Raw genomic sequence first — 22,141 nt, 5'->3', positions numbered from 1 at the left:
GAAAATGCAGCAAGGGTTAAACCTTATTTAAAATCAGCCAGATTTCCCCAGGGAGAAGGTCCTGAAGTAGTGGAAGTTCAAGTCCATGGGTACGACCCCACTGCAGTAGTGCGGGCAGGCCATCCTAACAAGGAGCTTGCCGAAGCCTGCCGTCGTGTCTCAGCGCAGTTTTAAAAAAGGAGATTATTTTTATTTCAAAGTGTATCGAGTCCTTCAAAAGGATCGCAGGAATGCCGCTTGCCGAACACATGGGGGCTGCAGGAGGGCTAAGAAGGCGATTTCATCCAGGCACCCTGGTCCCCACCATGCAAGATGTAGGCCCTCCGTCACCGTCTGAGATGCGCTGCGGGGTCACAGCGAGCCGGGGCTCGGGGAGGAAGCGTTTTTCCACCCACTGCACTAGCCAAAATGAAAACATTCGGCACAATCCACGTTGGTGAGAGTCTGGGAAACAGACACTCCCAGGAACAGCTGGTGGGAGTGAACCCTGCTGGAACTTTGAAGAACTTTACCTCGCAAAATGCAAAACATGCACACCCTTTCCTACATAAGGTCACCCTACTGTAGACGTTTTTCTTAGAGATACACGTACAAGTGTGCATATGACACTATTAAAAATGTAGCAGTGAAACGTTGGGACTAGGAACTAGTTAAATATGTTATAATACACTCCTACGCTGTTTTACTAGGTTTCATTATTTTATTTCTGTAACCTTTATTTTTTTAAAACTAAGTATATTTTATTAAATTTATATTTTTTTGGGGGGAGGCGGGCAGCGTCACAGGGAAAAGGGAGAGAGAGAATCTCAGGCAGAGTTCCTGCTGAGCGAGGAGCCTGACGTGGCACTCGATCTCACGACCCTGAGATCGTGACCTGAGCCAAAATCAAGAGTCGGACGCTTAACGGACTGAGCCACCCAGGTGCCCCCATTTCTGTAACCTTTACATCATACCTCACAAATAAGGTTTTGTCACAACTAGATTTAGCGGAAGCAGAAGAATCAGGTCCACTGGTTTCTGAAACACTGGTACAAAAAAGGCAAGGGAACAGTGTCTTAGGAAAGATGATTCATAAAAGACCATCAGAGAAGCCCCTAAACAAAAGCTAAATAATTCATCCCCAAGTTTAATATGAATAGGTACAGATTTATTTCAGTGAGCTGGCATTAGTGCCTTGCTTAAGCCCATAAATCTTTCCCTAAACATTACGGATCCTCTAAAGGATAAATGCATGAATTCAGCAGCGCTTTAGGCACTGCTAGCTGTGGGAACATTCCATAGAAAAATGGAAAATAATTTTTTTTTTAAGAACAGGATGGCAACAGTCAGCAAGCCAGTATTCCCAGACTTTCAAATGACCAAAGAGCATATACAACTTTTGTCCAGAAAAAGTCCACATTTCTTGAAAATTAAAGTTTTAGAATGAAAAGCAACCTCTGCTCCCCTCTTTAACAGGCACAGAGATACCCCAAAAATTCCTAAAAATCTACGTAGTTTATGGGAAGAAAAACATGCCCTAATTAGTTATTAAACGCAGTCTGTCTGGAGACTCTTCAAACTACAGGTGCTATTCGGGCCCTCGGCTGGTGGCCAGGAACCGGTGGAGAGGGGGCGGAAAGCGGCAAACAAGTTCCCTGGGTGTGCTCTCTCCAGAGCCTGACCGACTTCAAGCACTTGTCCAAAACGGTGACTTAGGGCACCTGGGGGGCTCAGTCGGTGAAGCATCTGCCTTCGGCTCAGGTCATGATCCCAGGGTCCTGGGATCGAGCCCCGCATCAGGCTCCCTGCTCAGCAGGGAGCCTGCTTCTCCTTCTGCCTCTGCCGCTCCCCCTGCGTGTGCGGTCTCCCTCCCTCTTTCTGGCAAATAAATAAAATGCTTTAAAAAGCCAGAAGAGTGATTGAAAATCTGGAACTTGCGCATTCTCTTCACTGTCGTCTTCAAAGTCACGTTCTGGACAGTCTCATCATAGCTCTCAGGTTTCTGGACCTGAAATCCATTACAGCTCGGCCCCTGCCCACAGATGGTGGGAATGGAAATTGGTGCGGCCACTTAATGGAAAACGGCGTGGAGTGCCTCAGAATAATGAAGACTAGAGCTACCATGTGATCCAGGAATTCCACTTCTGGGTACTTATGCAAAGGAAACAAAAACACTAACTCAAAAAGATAACCTGCTCCCCCCTGGTCACTGCAGCGTTATTCACGGTAGCCAAGCCGTGGAAGCCGCCGCCCACGCGTCCATCAGCGGCTGCATGGACAGGGACGGCGTGGCTTGTCGCCACACAGCGGGGCATCGGTCGGCCATCAACCAGAAGGAAATCTTGCCCCTCGTGAGAGTCGGGATGGACCTTGAGGACATTATGCGTAGGAAACAAGTCGGAGAAAGACATGTACCGTAGGATCTTCCTTATACGGGGAATCAGAAAACAAACTCAGGGAGAGAACAAGCTGGCAGCTGCCGGAGCCGGGGGGAGGGGGGGGGACCGGGCGAAGGGGGTTGAAAGGCACAGACTTCCAGGTCTCAAATGAGTGATTCGTGGAGATGGGGTGAACAGCCCGGCGACTGTCGGTAAGACTACCGTATGGCATATTTCAAGGCTGGTAAGAGAGTAGAGCCTAAAAGCTCTCACGACAAGGAAAAACCTGGCAAACACAAGTGGTGACGGGTTAACTAGGCTGTGACCCTCTCACAATATACACAAGCACAGAATCACGATGCCGTGCACCTGAAACTAATACGATGTTCTAAGTCAATTCTATCTCAATTCAAAATTTTTAATGAATTAAAATTGAAAAGATGTAACTACCCCCAAAAGGGCAAAATACGTTTGAATTTGCAGACAACATTTCTAGACAAATACCACAAGAGATGTATTTCTTCTAGGAAATACACACGGTTGCTTCTAGAAAGTAAGACTGGTGGGTAGTTTATCTCCTTCTGTAATATAACTGTTAGGGTCTTTTTCCACCATGTGCTTACATTATTTCTAAAAAAAAAAAAAAAATGGGGGGTTGCTGGTTTCAACGCAGAGAGCACCTGATTTCAATCTGCTGGCTGTGTTATCCTTGACAATTCCCCAACCTCTCGGGTCTCTTTCGCCATCCGCAAGTGGGGACGCTGTGTACCTCGTAAAGCCTCCAAGAAACCCTGGAAATCCTCTTAACCCCCCTTCTTACCGGCAAGAACACTAAAGCCAAAAAGGTTTAGGGACCTGCCCCAGGTCAGTCAAGAAGTAACCAGGAGAGCCAGGCCCTAAAGCCTGGGTTCCCGCACCCTACTATAAAAACTGATTGCCTACGTGCCAAGGAATGACTCTAACTACCTCGTGGCCACACCTCACTTTGCTAGGGCCAGCCTCCCCCTCTGCCTCGCTCACCAGACTGGATGAGTCTTGATTTTTCCCTAAACACCAAATCCACCAGCAACTGAGGGGGTTCCTGCCCAGGAAGGCAGCCCCACAGGGGAGCTCCAATGATGTCTTGATCAAAGGCAGCACTAACCCTACAAGGGGATAACAAAGATTGGGATGTGGGTGTGTTTTTAAAAAACTGTTCCATTTCACGTGCAGCTCTGCTACCCAGGTATCTATGTGCCCCCCCCCCCCCCCCCCGCATACACAGACCCCATCCTAATCTCCAGCCCTCTGGCTTGAATACAGCACCTGCCTTGACTTATGACCGGGAGTTTTTTTTTTTTTTTTTTAAAGATTTTAGTTATTTATTTATTTGAGAGAGAGGGTGAGTGAGAGAACATGAGCAGGGGAAGGGGCAGAGGGAGAGGGAGAGGGAGAAGCAGACTCCCTGCCGAGCAGGGAGCCCATCACCACTGGGCTTGATCTCAGGACCCTGGGATCATGACCTGAGCTGAAGGCAGACACTTAACCGACTGAGCCACCCAGGCGCCCCTGACTGGAAGTTTAAACCCCAAAGATACAGACATAGTGAAGAGAAGGGCCATATGCACCCCAATGTTCATAGCAGCAGTGTCCACAATAGCCAAACTGTGGAAGGAGCCGAGATGCCCTTCAACAGACGAATGGATAAAGAAGATGTGGTCCATATATACAATGGAACATTACTCAGCCATCAGAAAGGAGGGTTACACACCATTTGCATTGACATGGATGAAACTGGGGGAGATTATGCTCAGTGAAATAAGTCAAGCAGAGAAAGACAATTATCATGTGGTTTCACTCATATGTGGAACATAAGGAATAGCATGGAGGACATTAGGAGAAGGAAGGGAAAAATGAAGGGGGGAAATAAGAGGGGTGATGAAGCATGAGAGACCATGGACTCAGAGAGACTATGGAAACAACCTGAGGATTTCAGAGGGGAGGAGGGGGGATTGCGCTAAGCCGGTGATGGGTATTAAGGAGGGCACGTATTGCATGGAGCACTGGGTGTCATACGCAAACAATGAATCATGGAACACGACATCAAAAACTAATGATGTACTTACTGTATGGTGACTAACATAACATAATAAAAATAAATAAATAAATAAATAAACCCCTTAAAAATGGATTCTGTTGAATAAGAAATTCTATGTGGGGACAATGTTTAATGAATGAATGTTCTGTGTTTAGGCAAGAGGTTCTCCTTTGAGTGATACTTATGCATAAGCCGTTGGGGCATAGTATCCTGATTAAGATGGAATGACTTTGAAACTGGTTTGGTGGGGATTTGGTGGTAGCTGGTCCTGTCTTTTTCTGTTTGGATGGTTTCCTTAGAAAGCAAGCTTTCTGATCGTTGGGTCATTAGTTTACAGTGCACTTACCTCCTTTCCTAAAATTGTTCAAACGGTCCATCTATCCTGTCAAGAACGAAGACCAAAGTGTCTTAAATGCCTACCGGAATGAACTCCTGGGGCCTCCCCAGGGCAGAGGTCAAAGGGCGACCTGCTGAAAAGGACAGCACATCTGTCTGTTTGGAACAGTAGTGGACAGTGTGTACAATGATGGATTATTAGGTAAGGAGCTAGGACAGCAAAGCATTTGAAGGCATGTGAGAGGGTGATAAACGGAGCCATGGATAATTGAGGCCAGCTTTTCCCTTTCCGTATTAACACCGCCCAGCTGCTGGGAGCCTCGCAGCTCCAAGTTCCTCGACGTAAGCTGCTGTGCCAGAGCCTTCACTGCTCATCCACAGCCCTCCAGCCCCCATCTGGATCTCGTTCCAGGGGCAACAGTCCGGCCCGGGTGATGGACCCAGGCCTGGTCCCGTTCGCGGTTCTCAACTTTGGCTGTCCCGCACAATCGCCCGGGGAGCTTTTAGAACATTCCGATGCCTGGACCCCACGCAGACCAATGAAATCAGAACCCCTGCGGGTGGAGCTCAGGCACTGACATTAAAAACAAACACAAAAAACAAAAAACAAAACAAAAGCCCCTCAGGTCAACGTAACGCTGGGCCAAGGGCTGGAAACCACAGGTCGAAGCCAATCACCACAATCCCATTTTCCCTTTTGCCAATCACTGGGCCAGTGCAGGCCCTCTGAACAAGTGGTAGCCAGTGAGAAATAATAAAAGGACGTGGGCTAGGGTGGGGTTCTGGGAAGATTTTATAACCAGATTGAAGGAGACACACACGAGGGAAAACTCCTCCACCCCTTCCTTACTCGCTAACCAGCTTCCTTCCTTCCTGCATTTTAACAACCTTGCAGAGTTGTGTGAGGAAGTGATGCGTGTTGCTGAGGCTACCATCCTGGGACAGCCAGAGAAGCTGGTGAATGAAAGCCAAGAAGGTGGAAAAGACAGGAAATGGCCTGAGTCCTTGGTGACTTGGTTTAGGGGGCGCTCTGGCCCTGAAAAATGGTGCCCTGACTCCCTTCCTGCCATATCCCGGCTGTCAGGTAGGGACCGCCCCGAAGTTGCTCAGGTTAATTCACGGGTAGCCTCCCTTCACTGCTGGGCTAGGAGTGTCAGCAGCTAGACCCCCAGGCCTGACCTTTACTGCCACCTGCTTGTACTCACTGACCTTTGTCCCACATTCTTCCTTAAGCTCTTCCCAGCTTATCTCTGAACTCAGGCAAACGGAAACCAAAAACACCCCTCGAACTATATAGCAACCGCCCTGACGAGACCTCCAGCCAGCCCAGGCCGCACTGGCCAGTTGGAGCATAACCCCCGACTCCCACTCGCACCTGTGCCGATGGACCACCACCGAGTGACCGCAAGAATGACCGACACCTACCTTTACCTCTTTCAAATACTAAAATCTCCGCCCAAGAAGAAGCACAAGCCTCCTTTACATAACATACAATGTATGTATGGGCAGGTGTCCTCAAGGCGCATGCGCGGCCTTTTGCCGGCCTCTCCAGGTGATCACAGGTCTCCCCTATCTAAGTATTCATCCTAGCCCTAAATAAAAGGAACCCATTCACCCTTGTTCGGGGAATCCCGGCTTTGGAAGTTATTCCCCGGGATCTCATTTGATGCAAATAACGTTTCCTTTGTGCCTCAACTCCACCTGGTGTATCTGTGACTCACCAAGGAGCAAACTCCCCTCGATTTAGTTACCGGGGTGTGGACGATGCCCCGTGGGAAGGCCAGCTGGCGGGGAGGACCGCTGTAGAGTCGCCGGCTTTCCCGCACAGGTGCTGTGGGCAGCTCAAGGGTATTTTACTGATTCGTTCAGCAGCTGGAGCTCATTCATCATAAAGCTAAGTGTGTTTCCGACCCCAGCCTAGCCTCTTGGCCCGGCCGGGGTGCCAAAGGTGCTGCCAGAGGACGCCTCGGAGGCCAGGTAAGGAGAGATGCCGATCTGGGGGCTCTACTACCCATTCTGCCCCACCCTCCTGGCCAGGCCAGGTGTGACTTAGGGCAGGTTACCTGACGTAGAGCTCTGAGTCCCGGATTCCTCATCTGTAAAACTGACAATCGGTCAAAGTCATGACACCTGTACAATGCCTAGCTCGATGCATGGCACAGGGGGTCCAATCCTCTTCCCCAGAGGAGAGTGGGTCGGATTTTTTGGCCACTCCTCAGTGGGTCAGTAACGTCATCTTTCTAGGAACCAGGAATACACGCATTTTAAGGAATCCACTGCTTGGTGGCGACATGGTAAGTGCCCACTAATTCCAGCAGAAGTGTGGGAAGAAGGGCTCAGTCACCAAAGTATGGAAGAGCCTAGAGCTTGCTCCCAGATATCCCTGCAGCCCTGCCAAGGAAGCCTCACTGGCCTTCGGAACAGCGGCACCGACGTCACCCACCCAGACGGTAACTTCCTAGAGGAAGGATGCAGATTGCCCCCTCTACCCTCCTCTCTACTCTCCTTTGTACCTCGCCCCAGTCTGAGCTCAGCAAATGCTAGTAAAAAAATGAAAACAATGAAGGTTTCTGGGAGATGGTCAGTTCTTAAAGCCGTAAACTGGGGCAGAATTCATCCTGGAGAGGCTTTCCCTCAGGCCTGGGAGCGAGGGTGAGGGGCCATTATGCTACTCACATCTGCAAAAACAGGATTAGCAGATGAAAGGATGTTTTTGTTCCGGTGTGACAAGTCACCCTGTGCCTTACTTTCCTTTGCTCTGGAAATCAGGAAGGAACACAGACTTCCTAGCAACTACAGAAACTGACCAAGAAAACCCCTTGATTACTGGGAGAAGAATCAGTCAGCGTCCGAAAGCATCTGCAACCCTGGTCGATGAAACCACCACCAAATCCATCCTCCTTAACATCTTCAACTTTGTCCTCAGAGCTGCATCCCAGGGGAACACTGAATAACACTATAAAATAATGAATGGAAACTTAAGTCACTTCCGCCCACCCGGCCCAGCTTTTCCTCCTCCTCTGGCCTGCACAGGGCAGGAGCCTGCCCCCTTCCAAGTCACACAGAGTTTGGGGAAACGCGTTCACACACCACTAACTAGACTCCTAAGGTCAGCATCGTGCTGAACAAACTCTTTCCTCAGCCCAACAACCTACAGGCCAGACACGGAAGCAGACACTGAACACGTGCCGAGGTCATTTACACCCCATCTTGGCATCGTAGGATGCATGCTTTATAGAGAAACAACACACAAAATTGGGAGGGGGGATGTCTTTCCACAGCCGAAGCTTCTACTGCCACTCTAAGACTCCGTCTCTCAGAGGGATGGGGCAGAGTGCAGAAAGCCCAGCCCTTGGGTCTGGTCCGGACGAGAGGAAGCTGACTAGGCAGCTTTTGTGAACTGATGTGAATGGGATATGGTCAAATATCCTGCCAACGCCAGCCGTGGAGGGGGGTGGGGGGCAGGGAGATGCTCCGGGAGCCAGGGGAAAGCAGAGTCCATTCTAGGCGGCTATACCACAGCCTGAGACACACATGTGCAAAAACTGTTGCGAGTAAGGCCTTGTCTACACCTAACGCTTGATAACTTACAAGGAAAGGCCTGGAGCTGCGCTTTAGGGAGACACAGGCAGAGAGGAGGTATGAAACACATTTGGGGTAGGGAGGATAAGAGTCGATAACTTTGCCCCAAACTCTGCTTTGGGCTTTCTCCATGCCTGCAAACAGCGTTGCAGAGTTTCCCCACGGGAACAGATTGGTGTCAAGATAAAATCAATCAGCCTCAAACGGCCCCCTGAAATCAGATACTTTTCATGTCAATTTCCAGTCTCAAGTTCTATTATGACTGTTTCAAGCCTTCTTTACTCTCCTCAAACCTCTTCCCTCCTCTACCCCTCTTCTCTACCCTTCTCCTCGCCCCAATCTCAACAGGCCACCGACCTTAACTCCTACTTCATAGAGGGCACTGAGAGTGCGGGGACCCGGGGTTCCGCCCCAGCCAAACTTCACCCATCTCGTCTCAGGGCCATCTTCTGAGGGCGCGGGTGGCTAAGCTGGAGATCCCGACGAGCGTCTTCCGAATTCTACCAGCCGCGCTTTCCCACCCGCTCAGATCTATTCAGGTAGGGTGACATCTGGAACGGCATCCACCACCACCCCCTCTTTCCCCCCGCAGACTGGTCTGAGCTCCCCAAAGACCTTTCCCAGCCCCCAACCCGCCTGGGGCCACCTTACCCGGATCCGTCCCGGGGGCGCGCGTGGGGAGGCTACGTGGCGCCGTCGGCCTCGGTCTCAGGCGGCTTCTCCTCATCCGCGGGCGGCTCCAGGTCGCCCTCCTCTCCGCTGCGAGGGTAGGCCAGCAGACGCATGGCGGGAGCGCAGGCCGCCTCCACCTGGCGTACCTGCTCTCGGCTCAGGCGCTCGCGCCAGGCGTGTACTGCCTCGCGGGCGTCGCGCGCTGACAGGTGGAAGGGTCGGTCGGCGCCGTAGGCCGCGCCCCGCGTCATGTTGAGCGCGAAGGCGTCGAGCGCGGCGAGCGCGCGCAGCCCGGAGAAGCGCAGCAGGCGGCTCAGCTGGGTGCGCGGCTGCCGCACCAGGTCCTCGTAGCGCAGCCTCAGGTAGCGGCGCCGCAGCCAGGCGGGCGCGCCGCGCGCGAACAGCAAGTCGCGCAGCCAGGCTTCGCAGATGACCTCGAGCGCGCCGGTCAGGAAGAAGTCGGCGCGCGGCGCGGCGGGCAGGGCGCGGGACTGGCCCCCGGGCCGAGCGCCCACGCCGTGCGCGAGCAGCACGCGGTGGAAGCGGTCGCCCCGCTGGCGGGTGCGCAGCACCTGAATGCTCTCGCGCAGCAGCCCCTGCCTGGACTTGAGGCGCGAGTTGTGCACGGCCCGCGGGTCGCGGAAAAGTTGCACCACCTTCAGGTTGAGGCCGGGGTCGCGCAACAGAGGCACCAGCACGCCCAGGTCGAGGAGGCGCACGTCCTTGATGACCACCACCGGATACTTGCGGCACTCGGCCTCCAGGGCGCGGAGAGCCACGGGCGGGCAGCTGCGCTCGCAGGCGGCATCCTCGACGAGGCCGACCTCAGCGCGGGCACGGGGCGCGCCGGGGCAGAGCGGCGGCGAGCAGATGACCTTGTTGGTCCGCCAGCGAAAGAGGGCGGCGGTGGTGAGATTGGCTGCGCCCGGGGCGCGCGCGGCGGGGTCCCCGGGCGGCGCGTACAGCCGCAGCACCGAGAAGTCGCAGCGGAAGAGCGAGCGCAGCATGTCGCGCAGCGCGCCCTGCAGGCTCTCGGCGTCGCCCGGATACAGCGCCTGCCATAGATGCCACATGGGCTCGTACAAGTAGAAAACGTCCGGGTGCTGGTTAAAGAGCTCGCCCAGGAACGACGAGCCGGTGCGCCAGGTAGCATGCACATAGATGTGCTGCTTCTCGCGAGACGCCGCCTCCCCGACGGCGCCGCTCAGGTTGCCCGGGGACCCGGGGGACTGGCCCGCGTCCCCCTCCGCAGCCGGCCGCGCCTCCCCGCCCTGCTCGCGCTCGCCCGCCGCCGCCGCCTCCAAGCTCCAGACTCCCAGGCTGCGCTGCACGCCCGGGCAGTGCCCGGCGCCCTTGTCGCCGTCGCGGCCGCCGTCCAGCACGGAGGGGATGAGCAGCAGCACCAGCGTGTACAGCACCAAGAGCAGCGCAAATTTGCAGTACTCCCGCCGCCGCCGCCGCCGGCCCTTCATCGTTCACCGAGCCCCCCAGCCTTCCTGCGGGTGGGGCGCCCGTCCTCTCCCCTTCCTCAGAAATGTCGTCCCGAGCCCGCTCCTCCGGCCTCTCGGGGCCCCTCTGCGCCCGGGGGCCAGCAGAGCGACCGGCCGGGGCTGTGCATCCACAAGGGGGAACTTCGGAGGCGGTGGTGCTGGTGGCGGCGCCCCTGCCCTCTCTCGGCTCAGCCGCTGGAGAGCCGCCTATTGGCTGGTTTGGCCGCCGCCCGCCCCGCCTTCAACCTCGCGGCTTCTCCCCGCCTCTTTACCCGCCCGGGATCGCCCACGGCTTTGCCAGATCTGGGCGGGGTTGCCGCGGGGTGGGGACGAGGGTTGGGGCGCACTGAGCCAGACCCCACCTTTCCCTAGCCCCTCCGTCGTGAAGTCAAGTCTTCGTGAATTGACTTCAGGCAAGGGAGGGGCTCGTGTGTACAGAATGTACCCGTTGCCTGGCCACGGACCCCACCCGGAGAACTCCACCGCCTCTCCTGTTTTTGTGTCCCCTGCCTGGTCATCTCTGTCGTTGGCCGACTCGCCTCCGCACTATTGAGAGCGGGGCTCCTGGTCACTAACATCCAGCGCCCCCATCAGCCCCGGCGTGGGTGTTACCGAGCTCCGGATGGGAGAAGAGAAAGATACGCAATTGCGCGTTGCGGGGTGCAGCGGACGGATTGGAAGCGCTAATGCATTCACGCAGGCAATCAGTTGTTAAGGTGTAGGCTTTGTGAACTTTTCAGTGTTGTGTTCCTTAGGGGTTTTGCCCGCCGAGGGCTGTGCACATTTCTGGACACCCTGAAGATCAGTTTACTCATTTGTAAAATGCAGATAATTTTTAGCACCTCCGTACCTCCTCGTCGTTGTGAGATTTGGGGGGGGGGGGTCATTTATCACCACCGCATAACCTAGCCTGTTCTAACACAAAAAGACGTTTACCGAACTAGAGTGGTACGATGGACTTTCTGATGGACTTTCTCAGGAGCTCAAGGTTTAAAAGGACCCAGAAGCAGGGATATGCACTCAAGGATGGATGGAAAAGTGACAGGAAGTCCAAGAGACAAATGAAGCTTAAAGCTCCTGAAATCCGAAAGAGAACTAAACAGGATAATTTTTGCTCTGTTCCAGCAGGGATGAGGAACACCCCCTTGGAGGAAGGTGTTGTAAGGTTAACGAGGATAGAAAGCAAATCTACTCACTCACAGGGGAGGGTGTTCAGATGGGAAAAGTGAGAACATCTCCACAAAGATCTCTGGTCTTTTTCATCACAGAAACTACCCCACCTCTGCAATCACTCGCTGAAGCATCCTGCGGTCTGTCCGCAATTCCCTGGCCTTTCGGCCATTTGCTCAAATCCCCTCTATTCTCCAACCTCATTGACCACGACCTCCACTTTGTTCTTAATTTTTCATATTTGGCTAAGAGACCCCAGACCGTTATTTTAATAACACTTCTGCCAATAACCTAAACTCCCTGACTTTCTGTCTTTTCATTACTCATTTAGCAGCATTCTCCCTGTTAAACCCTGCTTTGGGCTTTCTCCCTGCCTGCAAAGGCTGTTGCAGGAAGTTTCCCCGCAGGACAGATAAAGTTACCATCATCCACCTCAAATGGTCCCTGAAATCCTCTACTTCTCATGTCGATTCCCAGTCTCAGGTTCCAGTATGACTATTTCAAACCTGCTCTGCTCTCCCCAGACCTCTGACAGCCCTCTCTGCACCCGCCTCCCTGTTTTCAACAGATGAGTTTACCTCCTACTTCGTAGAGAAAATGAAACTGTTAGGCAATTTCTCACTTTCCACTGTCAGAGCCATATATTCACTTACCTCTGGACCCATCTTCTCCTTGTGGCAGGGAAATTATGTTTCAATATTAAGCTATAACTTTTTTCCTTCCCCGTGTTTTTACTTTGCCCTCCTCTCCTCTTTTAAACAAGTAGATGGCTCTCTGTGCACCTGAAGGGAGGGGATGTGGCTGGGCAGAATGCAAAAAAGTCACTGGTGTTTCTTTCCAAAAACCAAAACTCCAGTCGTGGAGGGTGTGGTCGGTTTTTCAAATAACCACAAGATTTTCCCCTCCTCCCTCCCCGCCCTTTGGCAGTGCCTATCCACACTGACTCTGGGACGGTCTTGTGACTTGCATGGGCCAATGGGACAGTAGTAAACATGACACAAACAGGGGCTTGAAAAATGCTTCCACCGTGGGGATTGCCCTCCTGCTGCCCTTGGGAACCCCGGAGATCACGTGGCTGCGGGAATCAGCTGTCCCAGCTGCCTCCCCCCCCCCGCCCCCCAGACCACACAGCCTGCCAACTGGCAGACAGGTGAGAGAGGAGAGCCGAGACCAGTGTTTCTTAAATGTTAATGTATACATAAACCAACTGGGAGTCTTTTGAAAATGCAGAAATGGACTCATTAGGCCCAGTGTGGGGCCAGGGAGCCTACATTTCTAATAAGCTCCCGGGCACTGCTGCTCTGAGGACCGCACTGGGAATAGAAAGATGGTACACTCTCTGGCCCTAGTCTAGTTGGCCCAGGTCAGAAGAACCAGCTAGCTAAACCCACAGAATTGTGAGAAATAATAGGTGTGTATTGTAAGATACTAAGTGGGGGGGGGTGTTGTTATGCAGCAAAAGCTAGCTGATACAAAGAAGGTATGAGGGCATAGATGAAGTGCCCTGGAGAAGCTGGGGGAAAGAACAGCACTCCACTGGCTCCTCCCCTAGGCAGGGGGTGACTGAAGGGAGAATGAAAGCTGCAGGCCCCACGGCAGAGAGCACCTGAGCCCTTCTTCCTGGCAATGAGTCAGGAAGGAGCGGAACTCAAGAGGTGGCTATGTGGTTTATCCTGACAGATAGTGCCTTGACGGAGGCACTGTCCCAAAGCTTCCAGGACCCCAGACACAACTTGGAGGCAGCAGAAGGGTCGCAGAGGCAGTGTTGGTGACATCTCAGGGGCAACCATGTGGACCAAAACCCAATGAGCCCAAGACCCCAGATCCATGATATGACCCTGTTTGTAGAGAAACCCTAGGAATTACCAAGGCAAATCGCCAGCCTAGCAGAAAGCTCAATCAGAGATCAAGTTGTTTTCTGAGAGGTACAGGCTTCCAGTCATGGAGTGAATCAGTCACGGGGATGAAAGGCACAGCATAGGGGATACAGTCAATGGTATTGTCATAGCGTTGTATGGTGACAGATGGGAGCTACATTTGTGGGGAGCACAGCGTAACGTAAGAGTTGTCAACCACTATGTCATACACCTGAAACTAATGTAACGTTGTGTGTCAACTATACTTCAGTTAAAGAAAAAAAGTTGTTTTCTGTAAAGTGATTTCTATCACACCCAATTTAGTAGACCTGCTACCCCTTTTCGTCTTTCTGGGACAACAGAGTATGCCTCAGCCCCTGCTACCCATCACCCCTTCTCCTTCCCGTTAATTCAATCACATACTCTGAACCAGAGTATTCTCACCAATTCGAGAATTGAACATAGTTACATGTCTCTCTCTCTCTTAAAAAAAAAAAAAAAATCCCCGGATGCCTGGGTGGCTCAGTCGGTTAGGTGTCTGCCTTCAGCTCAGGTCATGATCTCAGGGTCCTGGGATCCAGTCCCACATTGGGCCCCTTGCTCAGCAGGGAGCCTGCTTCTCCCTCTACCTGCTGCTCCCCCTGCTTGTGCTCTCTCTCTCTGACAAATTAATAAAATCTTTAAAAAAAAATCCCATCGATTCACACCACCCCCCAGCACAACTGCTGCTGACACATACGACACCTTTATGGGAATCAGAAGGTGCCCTCTCCAGGCACATGAAGTTCAAAAACGGGGCTGACCACCTTGGAAAAAGGACCCCGCCCTTTGGACCACAGCCCAGGCTGAAGTGTACAGCTCAGATGCAGAGCCTGGCTGGGTTCCAGCCTGGACTTGTGTCCTTCTGCCCGGCCCTTCGGCGCACCCTTGCCCTGCCGCCACGGGTTCCTCTGCCCGAGCCTCGCAGGCCAGCTTCTTGCTGGAGTTGTTTATACTTGTTCTCTCCCTGCCCTCATCTCCTACTCATTACTCAGCACGCTCCAGTCTAGATTCCAGCCCCATATTGCTACATCAACAGCCCTTTCTAAGCTTATTGATGGCCTTCCGGTTACTGAATCCAGAGGACGTTTCCCCGCCTCATCTTATTTGACCTTCCAATAGCACCTGACACTTGACAGCTCCCGCCTCCAAATTCTCTTCTTTCAATTTCTGGGACATCACCCTGGTCCCATTCTCCTCCCATTTCAAAGCTGCACCTTCAGAGCAAAGCGTGGGGGAGACCAGGCTCCATAAAACCGTGATCCTACTAGTGGGGTTATTGCAGGGTTATTGGAAGAATTAAAATTTCTTAGATAGATAGATAGATAGATAGATAGATAGATAGATGATAGAGGGAGCAAACAACAGTGCCTGAGATGAAGTAAGCTTGAATCTGAGTTACTGGCGTTGTTGCTGTTATGGGAAAGTCATCCTCCTCCAACTGGTCATTCCATGTTCGAATATTAGAGTTCCTTCAGGTTCAGCCCTAGGCCCTTCTTCTTCTCACTCTGCAGTGTCTTCAAGAAGCCCAGATTGACATTTCCTGCGCAGGCCTCTCCTTGGAGCTCCGGACCTCCAAATCCAGTTGCCTACTTGACATTCCTTCTTGGTTGCCTCAAGGTCATTTCAGTATTAATGTGTGAATGTGGGAACCATCTCTCCTATTCTGCAATCAGAAATGTAGAAGTTGGTTTGGGCACCTCCGTCTTCCTCAGCCCCCTTCCCTCAATCTGATCCAGGTTGGGCAGGTTGGTTTTACCTTATCATACCCTTTAATCCATTCATTTTTCTCCATTACCCGTATTACCAACCTAGCCCAGGTGACTATGCTCCGTCCTGTGTCTAAAAACTGCATAGCCTCTGTTTCCACTCTGCCCTCCTCTGATTTTTTTTTAAGATTTATTTATTGATTTTAGAGAGAGAGTGGGGGAGAGGGGCGAAGAGAATCTCAAGCAGACTGTGTGCTGAGCTCGGAGCCCGATGCAGAGCGGAGCTCAATCTCACGACCCTGAGATCATGACCTGAACCAAAATCAAGAGCTGGGCACTTAACCGACTGAGCCACCCAAACACCCCTGCCCTCCTCTGGTTTTGAATCAGTGGGTTGGTTATTTCAGTCATGTCACTCCTCGGCTTGGAATCCGTTATGGTTTCCAACTGGCCTTAAAGACAATCATGAAGGCTTGTAAATTGAGTCATTAGGGGTCTGGAATGCAAGAGCTTAGGATGGTACCCAGCACGTGGTAGATTTTCAATAGGTATCTATTGTCTGCTTTACAGCTGGGAGGAAGCACTTTTTTTAACCTTTGGTCTTTGAAAGCAAACCACTGACTATTTTTATTGAGGGAGTAAGTAGTAGCAGCAGCAGTGACTTTCCAAAAACCGTCTTGCTGTGATCTGGTGGGTGGGGGTCAAGGCAGGAAGACCTACCGGGACAGAAGAAGAGGAGAATTGGAAGCGGGTAGCAGTAGGAAAGGAAGAGATGGACAGAGCCTGGGAAGGCAGAATCTGCAGGCTCGGCTGAGCAAAAAACGAGGGCTTGGCCTGGGAAAAAGAAAAAATATTCCTTCTGATTCACTTCTTCTGGTACCTTTTCTGTTTTTCATAAGGTTTCGAACATTATAAACAGGGCTGTTTAAAATCACATCTTTAATACTTTAAAAACCCTGGGCCTGGCCAACAGACTTCCTCAAAAGTGGCTGGAACTTTCCTTTGCGTTTTTTTTTTTCATATCTTGATATTTATTCAAAAATATGCATCAAGTGCAATCATGTGCTGGGGTTGTGCTAGGCTGAGGAGATACATGGGGACAAAAACAGTCCCTGCCCCTGCTCTCAAGATCTTTCCAGTCTAAGGAGACCAGCTGTAACCAGTTCAAGAAATGCAGGCCACTTAGCTATTCTTGCAAATTAATATTTCCATATAACTTTAGTATCAACTTGTCTAAGTCCAGAATAGAAGTTTATTGGTATTTTTATTGAGAGCCTGGTACATTTTTAAAATAACTTAGGGAGAAGAACTATCTTTAAGACATCGGCTTGTCCTGTCTGTGATAAAGGAATAACTTTCCATTAGTTTAAGATTCCTTTGTGCCTTTCAGGAGTGTTTTAAAATGTTCCTGGCATAGATTAGGATATTTCTTGTTCAATTTATTCTTAAGTATTTTATCTTCTTGGTTGCTATTGTAAATGGATTTTTGTCTAAGATCACATCTGCTACCTGGTTATTCTGTACATAAGACAGTTGATCCCTGTATGTTAATTTTATATCTTGCTAACTTACTGAATTCTTTCAGTGTTTGAGTTAGTTTTGTTATTCACTCTGTAAGGGTCTCTGGGTGTGTTATTACATTACCTGCAAATAGAAATGGTTTTACTTCTGTGTTTCAAGTTCTTATGTTGCTAATTAATCTCTTTTGTTTAATTCTGTTGGTTAATACCTTCAGTTTAATGGTAAATAGTCATGGAGATAATGGGTATCCTTACCTTGTTCCTGATCTTAGCAAAAATTCTCCTAGTGATTCTCATTATGTAAGATGCCAGATTTCGGATTAAGGTGTATATACTCACACACGCATACATATGTTATCATGTGAAGGAAGTATCCATCAATTTCTATTTTCTTGTGTGTTTTTAACATTAGGAAAGAAAGTTAAATTTTGTCAAAGGCTTTTTCTAGCACCAAAGGAGATAATCATATGATTTTTCTCCTCAGATTTATTAATATGGTATATTACGTTAATGAATTTCATAATATTGAGCCAACCTTCCATTTCAGGAGCAAATCCCATTTAGACATGGAATATTATTTACTTAATGTCATGTTTGATTCTGTCTGCTTACTTTGTATTTAGTATTTTTGCACCAATATTCATAAGTTATTTGGTTTGTAATTTTCGTGCTTTGTTTTTGTTTCTGTTTTAAGCTTTGTTTATTTGTTTGAGAGAGAGAGAAAAAATGTGTGAGCGGAGGAGGGGGCAGAGGGAGATGGAGAGAGAATCTCAAGCAGGCTCCCTGCTGAGTGCAGAGCCTGACATAGGGCTCTGTCTCGCGACCCTGAGATCATGACCTGAGCAGAAATCAAGAGTCAGGTGCTTAAACAACTGAGCCACCCAGGCACCCCTCAATGCTGTCTTTACAAGGTTTAGGTAACAAGAATATACTTGTTTCTTAGAAAGAATATAAAGGTTTTCCTTAATTTTCCATGCCATGGAATTCCTTAAAATTCCATGCATGGAATTTTCCATGCCTTGTCCAATATTTGGACAATCCCATCTGTAAACGTTTGGCAAATTCCTCCTGTAAAGCCATATGGGCCAACTGTTTTTTTGTGAGATAGTTCTTTTATAACTTCAAAGAAATTGATTTTTTTAGGCCTTGTCTCTCTAATGGGGTCAGTTGTAGCAAATGTGTTTTCCTAGGAAATTATCCATTTCATCTATGTTTTCAAATTTATTTGCACAGAGGTCTACGAAAGGTCTCATGACTTAAAATTTTTCTTGTGTGTCAATGATTATTTCCCTCATGTCATTTCTGATTTTGTATATGTCTGCCACCCTTTTTATTCTTAAAACATGGAGAAATTTCTGGAACAAGGTAAGGATATCCATTCTCTCCACAGCTGTTTTGTGTTAAGCTGGAGATAGTAGTCAATACAACAGTGGTTTGTCTATTTCATTAAATTTTTCAAGAAAACAGGACTCTGGTTTACTAGGTAGATGTAAAAACATGCACTGTTTTTTTAATCTCATTTTTCTGCTTTTATCGTTATTCATTCTTCCCTCTGCTTTTATTTTACTCTGTTGTTCTCTTTCTGGTGTTGAGTTGGCAATTTAGTTCATACATTCTTATTTTGCTGTTTTTTCATCTTTATTGATATTGATATTATTTGTTGACATTTGTTGACAATGTCTAAAGGTATGGAGCTTCCTCCAATCACTTCTTCTTTTTTTTTTTTTTAAGATTTTATTTATTTATTCGACAGACAGCCAGAGAGAGAGGGAACACAATCAGGGGGAACGGGAGAGAAAGAAGCAGGCTCCCAGCAGAGGAGCCTGATGTGGGGCTCGACCCCCGGGGACCCGGGATCACGCCCTGAGCCGAAGGCAGATGCCCAACGACTGAGCCACCCAGGCGCCCCCCTCCAATCACTTCTTTAAGTATATCCAATAATTTCTGATACGTAGTGTTTTCATTAGCATTATTTTTTAAAATTCCCTAATTTCATTTTTTATTTCCCTTCCTCCCGAGAGTTCTTCAACAGATTTTTAAATTTCCGGGTAGAATTTTGGGTTTTATTGCATTATGATCAGAGAACATTGTTTATAATAGCTCTATCTTATGCAACTTACTGGTACTCCCTTTGTGACTTAATGTATGATCAACGTCTATGACTGTTTCATATGCACTGGAGAAGAAGTTGTATTCTCAGTTATCATGGTGCGAAGCTTGATATATCCATAATCATATGCCTCATTAATTTGTCATTTAGGTCTTCTATATTCTTATTTACTTTCTGTCCATTGGATCTGTCTTGTGTTGAAAGTGGTACGTTAAAAGCTTCCTATCATTCGTGTATTTACATCAATTTCTCTTTGCGTCTCTTGCAACTTTTGCTTTATAAAGGGGATTGCTGTGGTTACTCACTTTTTATACAGTGTGGTGGATATAATAAGGAACCACACAGATCCCCCTTCAGGCCACTTTTTATTTCAGCTGCTAGGAGTGCTTTTGGTAGACAGCCCTCAAGGTTTCAGCCCCCTTTGGGATTGCCTAAGCTGAAGGACCCGCCTTGCCTAAAGTCATGCTTCCACTCGGGGTGGCCCACTCCCAGTGACTGACTAATGCAGGATTATAAGATTCCAGCCTTCTGGCTTCAACCTCAGACAGCTCTTAATGGCCATCCCATCTTCAGAGCTCCCTACAGGATCAGCCGAGGAATCCACTGAGACTGCATCGCAGCTCCACCTGTCTCTTGGCCCAATCCTACTACCTTCCTATCCCTTTCTTTCCACAGGGGTTGGTCCTAAGAGTGATCCTTCAGCAGGATAATATCCACTTCAGAGGCTGCCAGATGCTAATCTGCAGTAAAGAGTCCAAAGGGCTAATAAATAATGCATAGAATTATCGCAGCCCTGGCCCTCCCATCACTACCTTTAGAAAGCCAACGCTCAAGCCAGGGCTCAGCCCTCAGAGCAGTTGTCTGAGGTGAATTTTGTTACTATTGCCAAAGACCACAGCAGAGAGTGGCCTTTTGCTCTGTGTCCTGCCTAGGTCTAGGGAAGATTTTTTTCCTCATACATATCACAAAGTCCAGTGCCCCCTGTTGTCTGAAGAGACACTGAGGGAATTCCCATTACTTTTTTTTTTTTTTTTTTCTGTTACAGGCTGACTTCTCTGTTGAAGCGGACTCTGAGATGGAGCTTAGCAGCCAGGAGATTTTCTAGAAAGGGCACTTGAGATCAACAGCTGTTAAAGGGAAGGGAAGGATGCAGGATTGAGCCGAGGGAGAAGCTGGGTTGCTAGAGGACCCCAGCAACACTTTTGGTTTACCCCATGGGGACCTTTGCAGATGTAATGGCTCTTCAGAGTTGTCCCAAGTTGAGGGAACAGGCCCCATGTCATTCAGTTATTAGATGCAGGCTGACCCATGAGGGACGTAACTTTGGGTGAGGCTGCTCTCTTCAGCCAAGGCAATCCCTGAGGAGGCTGACAGCTGAGGACTTTCTGTGGGCACCACTCCCAGCAGCTGGGGAACATTTCCTTTATTCCTGAAGGAGAAGCTGGACAGTATCCACCACACTTTGACATTTTCAAAGTTATTTTTTTTTCCAGGGAGGGGTCTCCACATTTTATTAGGAATACAGCAGAAGAAGAGGCTGGAAGAGAGCAGCCTTGTTTGTTAAGATTTATTTATTTGGGGGGGTAGGGAGAGGGGCAGAGGGGGAGAGAGAATCTCAAGCAGACTCCCTGCTGAGCACAGAGCCCAACTGGGGCTCAATCTCACGACCCTGAGATCATGGCCTGAGCCGAAATTAAGAGGCAGATGCTGGGGCGCCTGGGTGGCTCAGCCATTAAGCGCCTGCCTTTGGCTCAGGTCATGATCCCAGGGTCCTGGGATCAAGCCCCGCATTGGGCTCCCTGCTCGGTGGGAAGCCTGCTTCTCCCTCTCACACTCCCCTTGCTTGTGTTCCCTCTCTCGCTGTCTCTCTGTCAAATAAATAAATAAAATCTTTTTTAAAAAAAAGAGGCAGGGGCACCTGGGTGGCTCAGTGGTTAAGCGTCTGCCTTTGGCTCAGGGCGTGATCCCAGCGTTCTGGGATCGAGCCCCGCATCAAGTTCCTCCACTGGGAGCCTGCTCCTTCCTCTTCCACTCCCTCTGCTTGTGTTTCCTCTCTCGCCGGCTGTCTCTCTGTCAAATAAGTAAATAAAATCTTAAAAAAAAAAAAAAAGAGGCAGATGCTTAACTGACTAAGCCACCCAGGCACCCCTCAGACTTCTTTCTTGAACCCCAGTTAGTCTTACATTTCCGTTTCCGTCTCAGCACCTTCACCTGGATGCCTGCCAGGCACCTCAAATTCATTTCATCCCAAGCCAAATTCTTTACAACCTTCCATAAATCTATGATCCTCGTGAATTGCCTGTTTTGAGTAATCCAATCATTAAACACCAAGACGCCAGAATTAGACAGCTCACAGTCACCCTTGTGCATGGCTCCCCTTGGCTCAGGCACCACATCCAGTCATTTGCCCGGGGCCCATACAGTCTACCGTGTGAATTTCTCTGAAACGATGCCTCCATCACTAGCCTTTTCCCCCTGCAAGATACCACCATTCATCAATCCGCACTGTGTTTTTCCTTTCTCGCTCTCTGTGATCCATCATCTCTCTCTTTTTAAAAAGATGTTATTTATTCATCTGACAGAGAGAGAGAGAGCACAAGCAGGGGGAGCGGCAGGCAGAGGGAGAAGCAGGCTCCACTGAGCAGGGAGCCCGATGCAGATCTCGATCCCAGGACCCTGGGTTCATGACCTGAGCCCAAGGCAGACGTTTTACCCACTGAGCCACCCAGGTGCCCTATGGTCCACCATCTCTTAATTGGACTCTCTGCTCCCACCTTTTAGTACCTCCACACCTTTATAAGACAGCTCTCTGAGGCCCACAAGATCAAGTCTAGACTCAGCACACCTCATAAGGGTTTTCGTAGTGCTGTCCTTACTCCTTTGCATGCCTTCTAAGGGGTTCACAGTCTGGCCGCAACCTATCTCTGTTTTCCCTTCCCCCCACTGCCTTCCTCATTCCCTTCCATCCTCCATTCCAGCTCTGTTGGCAGCTGTGTGCTTTATGCAGCACGTTCTACCCAGATTTTTCTAGTTTCAGCAGAAATGCCTAATAGTTTGACGCTTCTAAATCTGAGCTCAAGTTGTTCCTCCCACCTGAAATGCCCTTTGTGCACATCTCAGGGTATGATATCCCCCTCAGAGTTGAAGCCCCCATATAAAGTTCCTTCAACAGGATTAACAATCCATTCTCTGGGTTCCCATGGAATCTTGTGCAAACCTGCAC

General features: G+C 49.7%; 1 protein-coding gene across 1 annotated transcript in view; it reads right to left on the bottom strand.

The window, feature by feature from the left end:
* CHST7 (carbohydrate sulfotransferase 7) overlaps nucleotides 1-11,057 on the bottom strand; it is a 31,341-nt gene extending 20,284 nt beyond the window's left edge. The window contains exon 1 of the mRNA XM_026513491.4: nucleotides 9,004-11,057. Coding sequence (XP_026369276.1) covers nucleotides 9,036-10,496 — 1,461 coding nt within the window. The 5' untranslated portion in view covers nucleotides 10,497-11,057 and the 3' untranslated portion in view covers nucleotides 9,004-9,035. The remainder of the gene's footprint in view (nucleotides 1-9,003) is intronic.
* Nucleotides 11,058-22,141: the final 11,084 nt, after the last annotated feature.

This window comes from Ursus arctos, chromosome X (genome assembly GCF_023065955.2).
Source record: "Ursus arctos isolate Adak ecotype North America chromosome X, UrsArc2.0, whole genome shotgun sequence".
Lineage (NCBI taxonomy): Eukaryota > Metazoa > Chordata > Mammalia > Carnivora > Ursidae > Ursus > Ursus arctos.
This window is presented reverse-complemented; position numbering and strand designations above follow the sequence as displayed.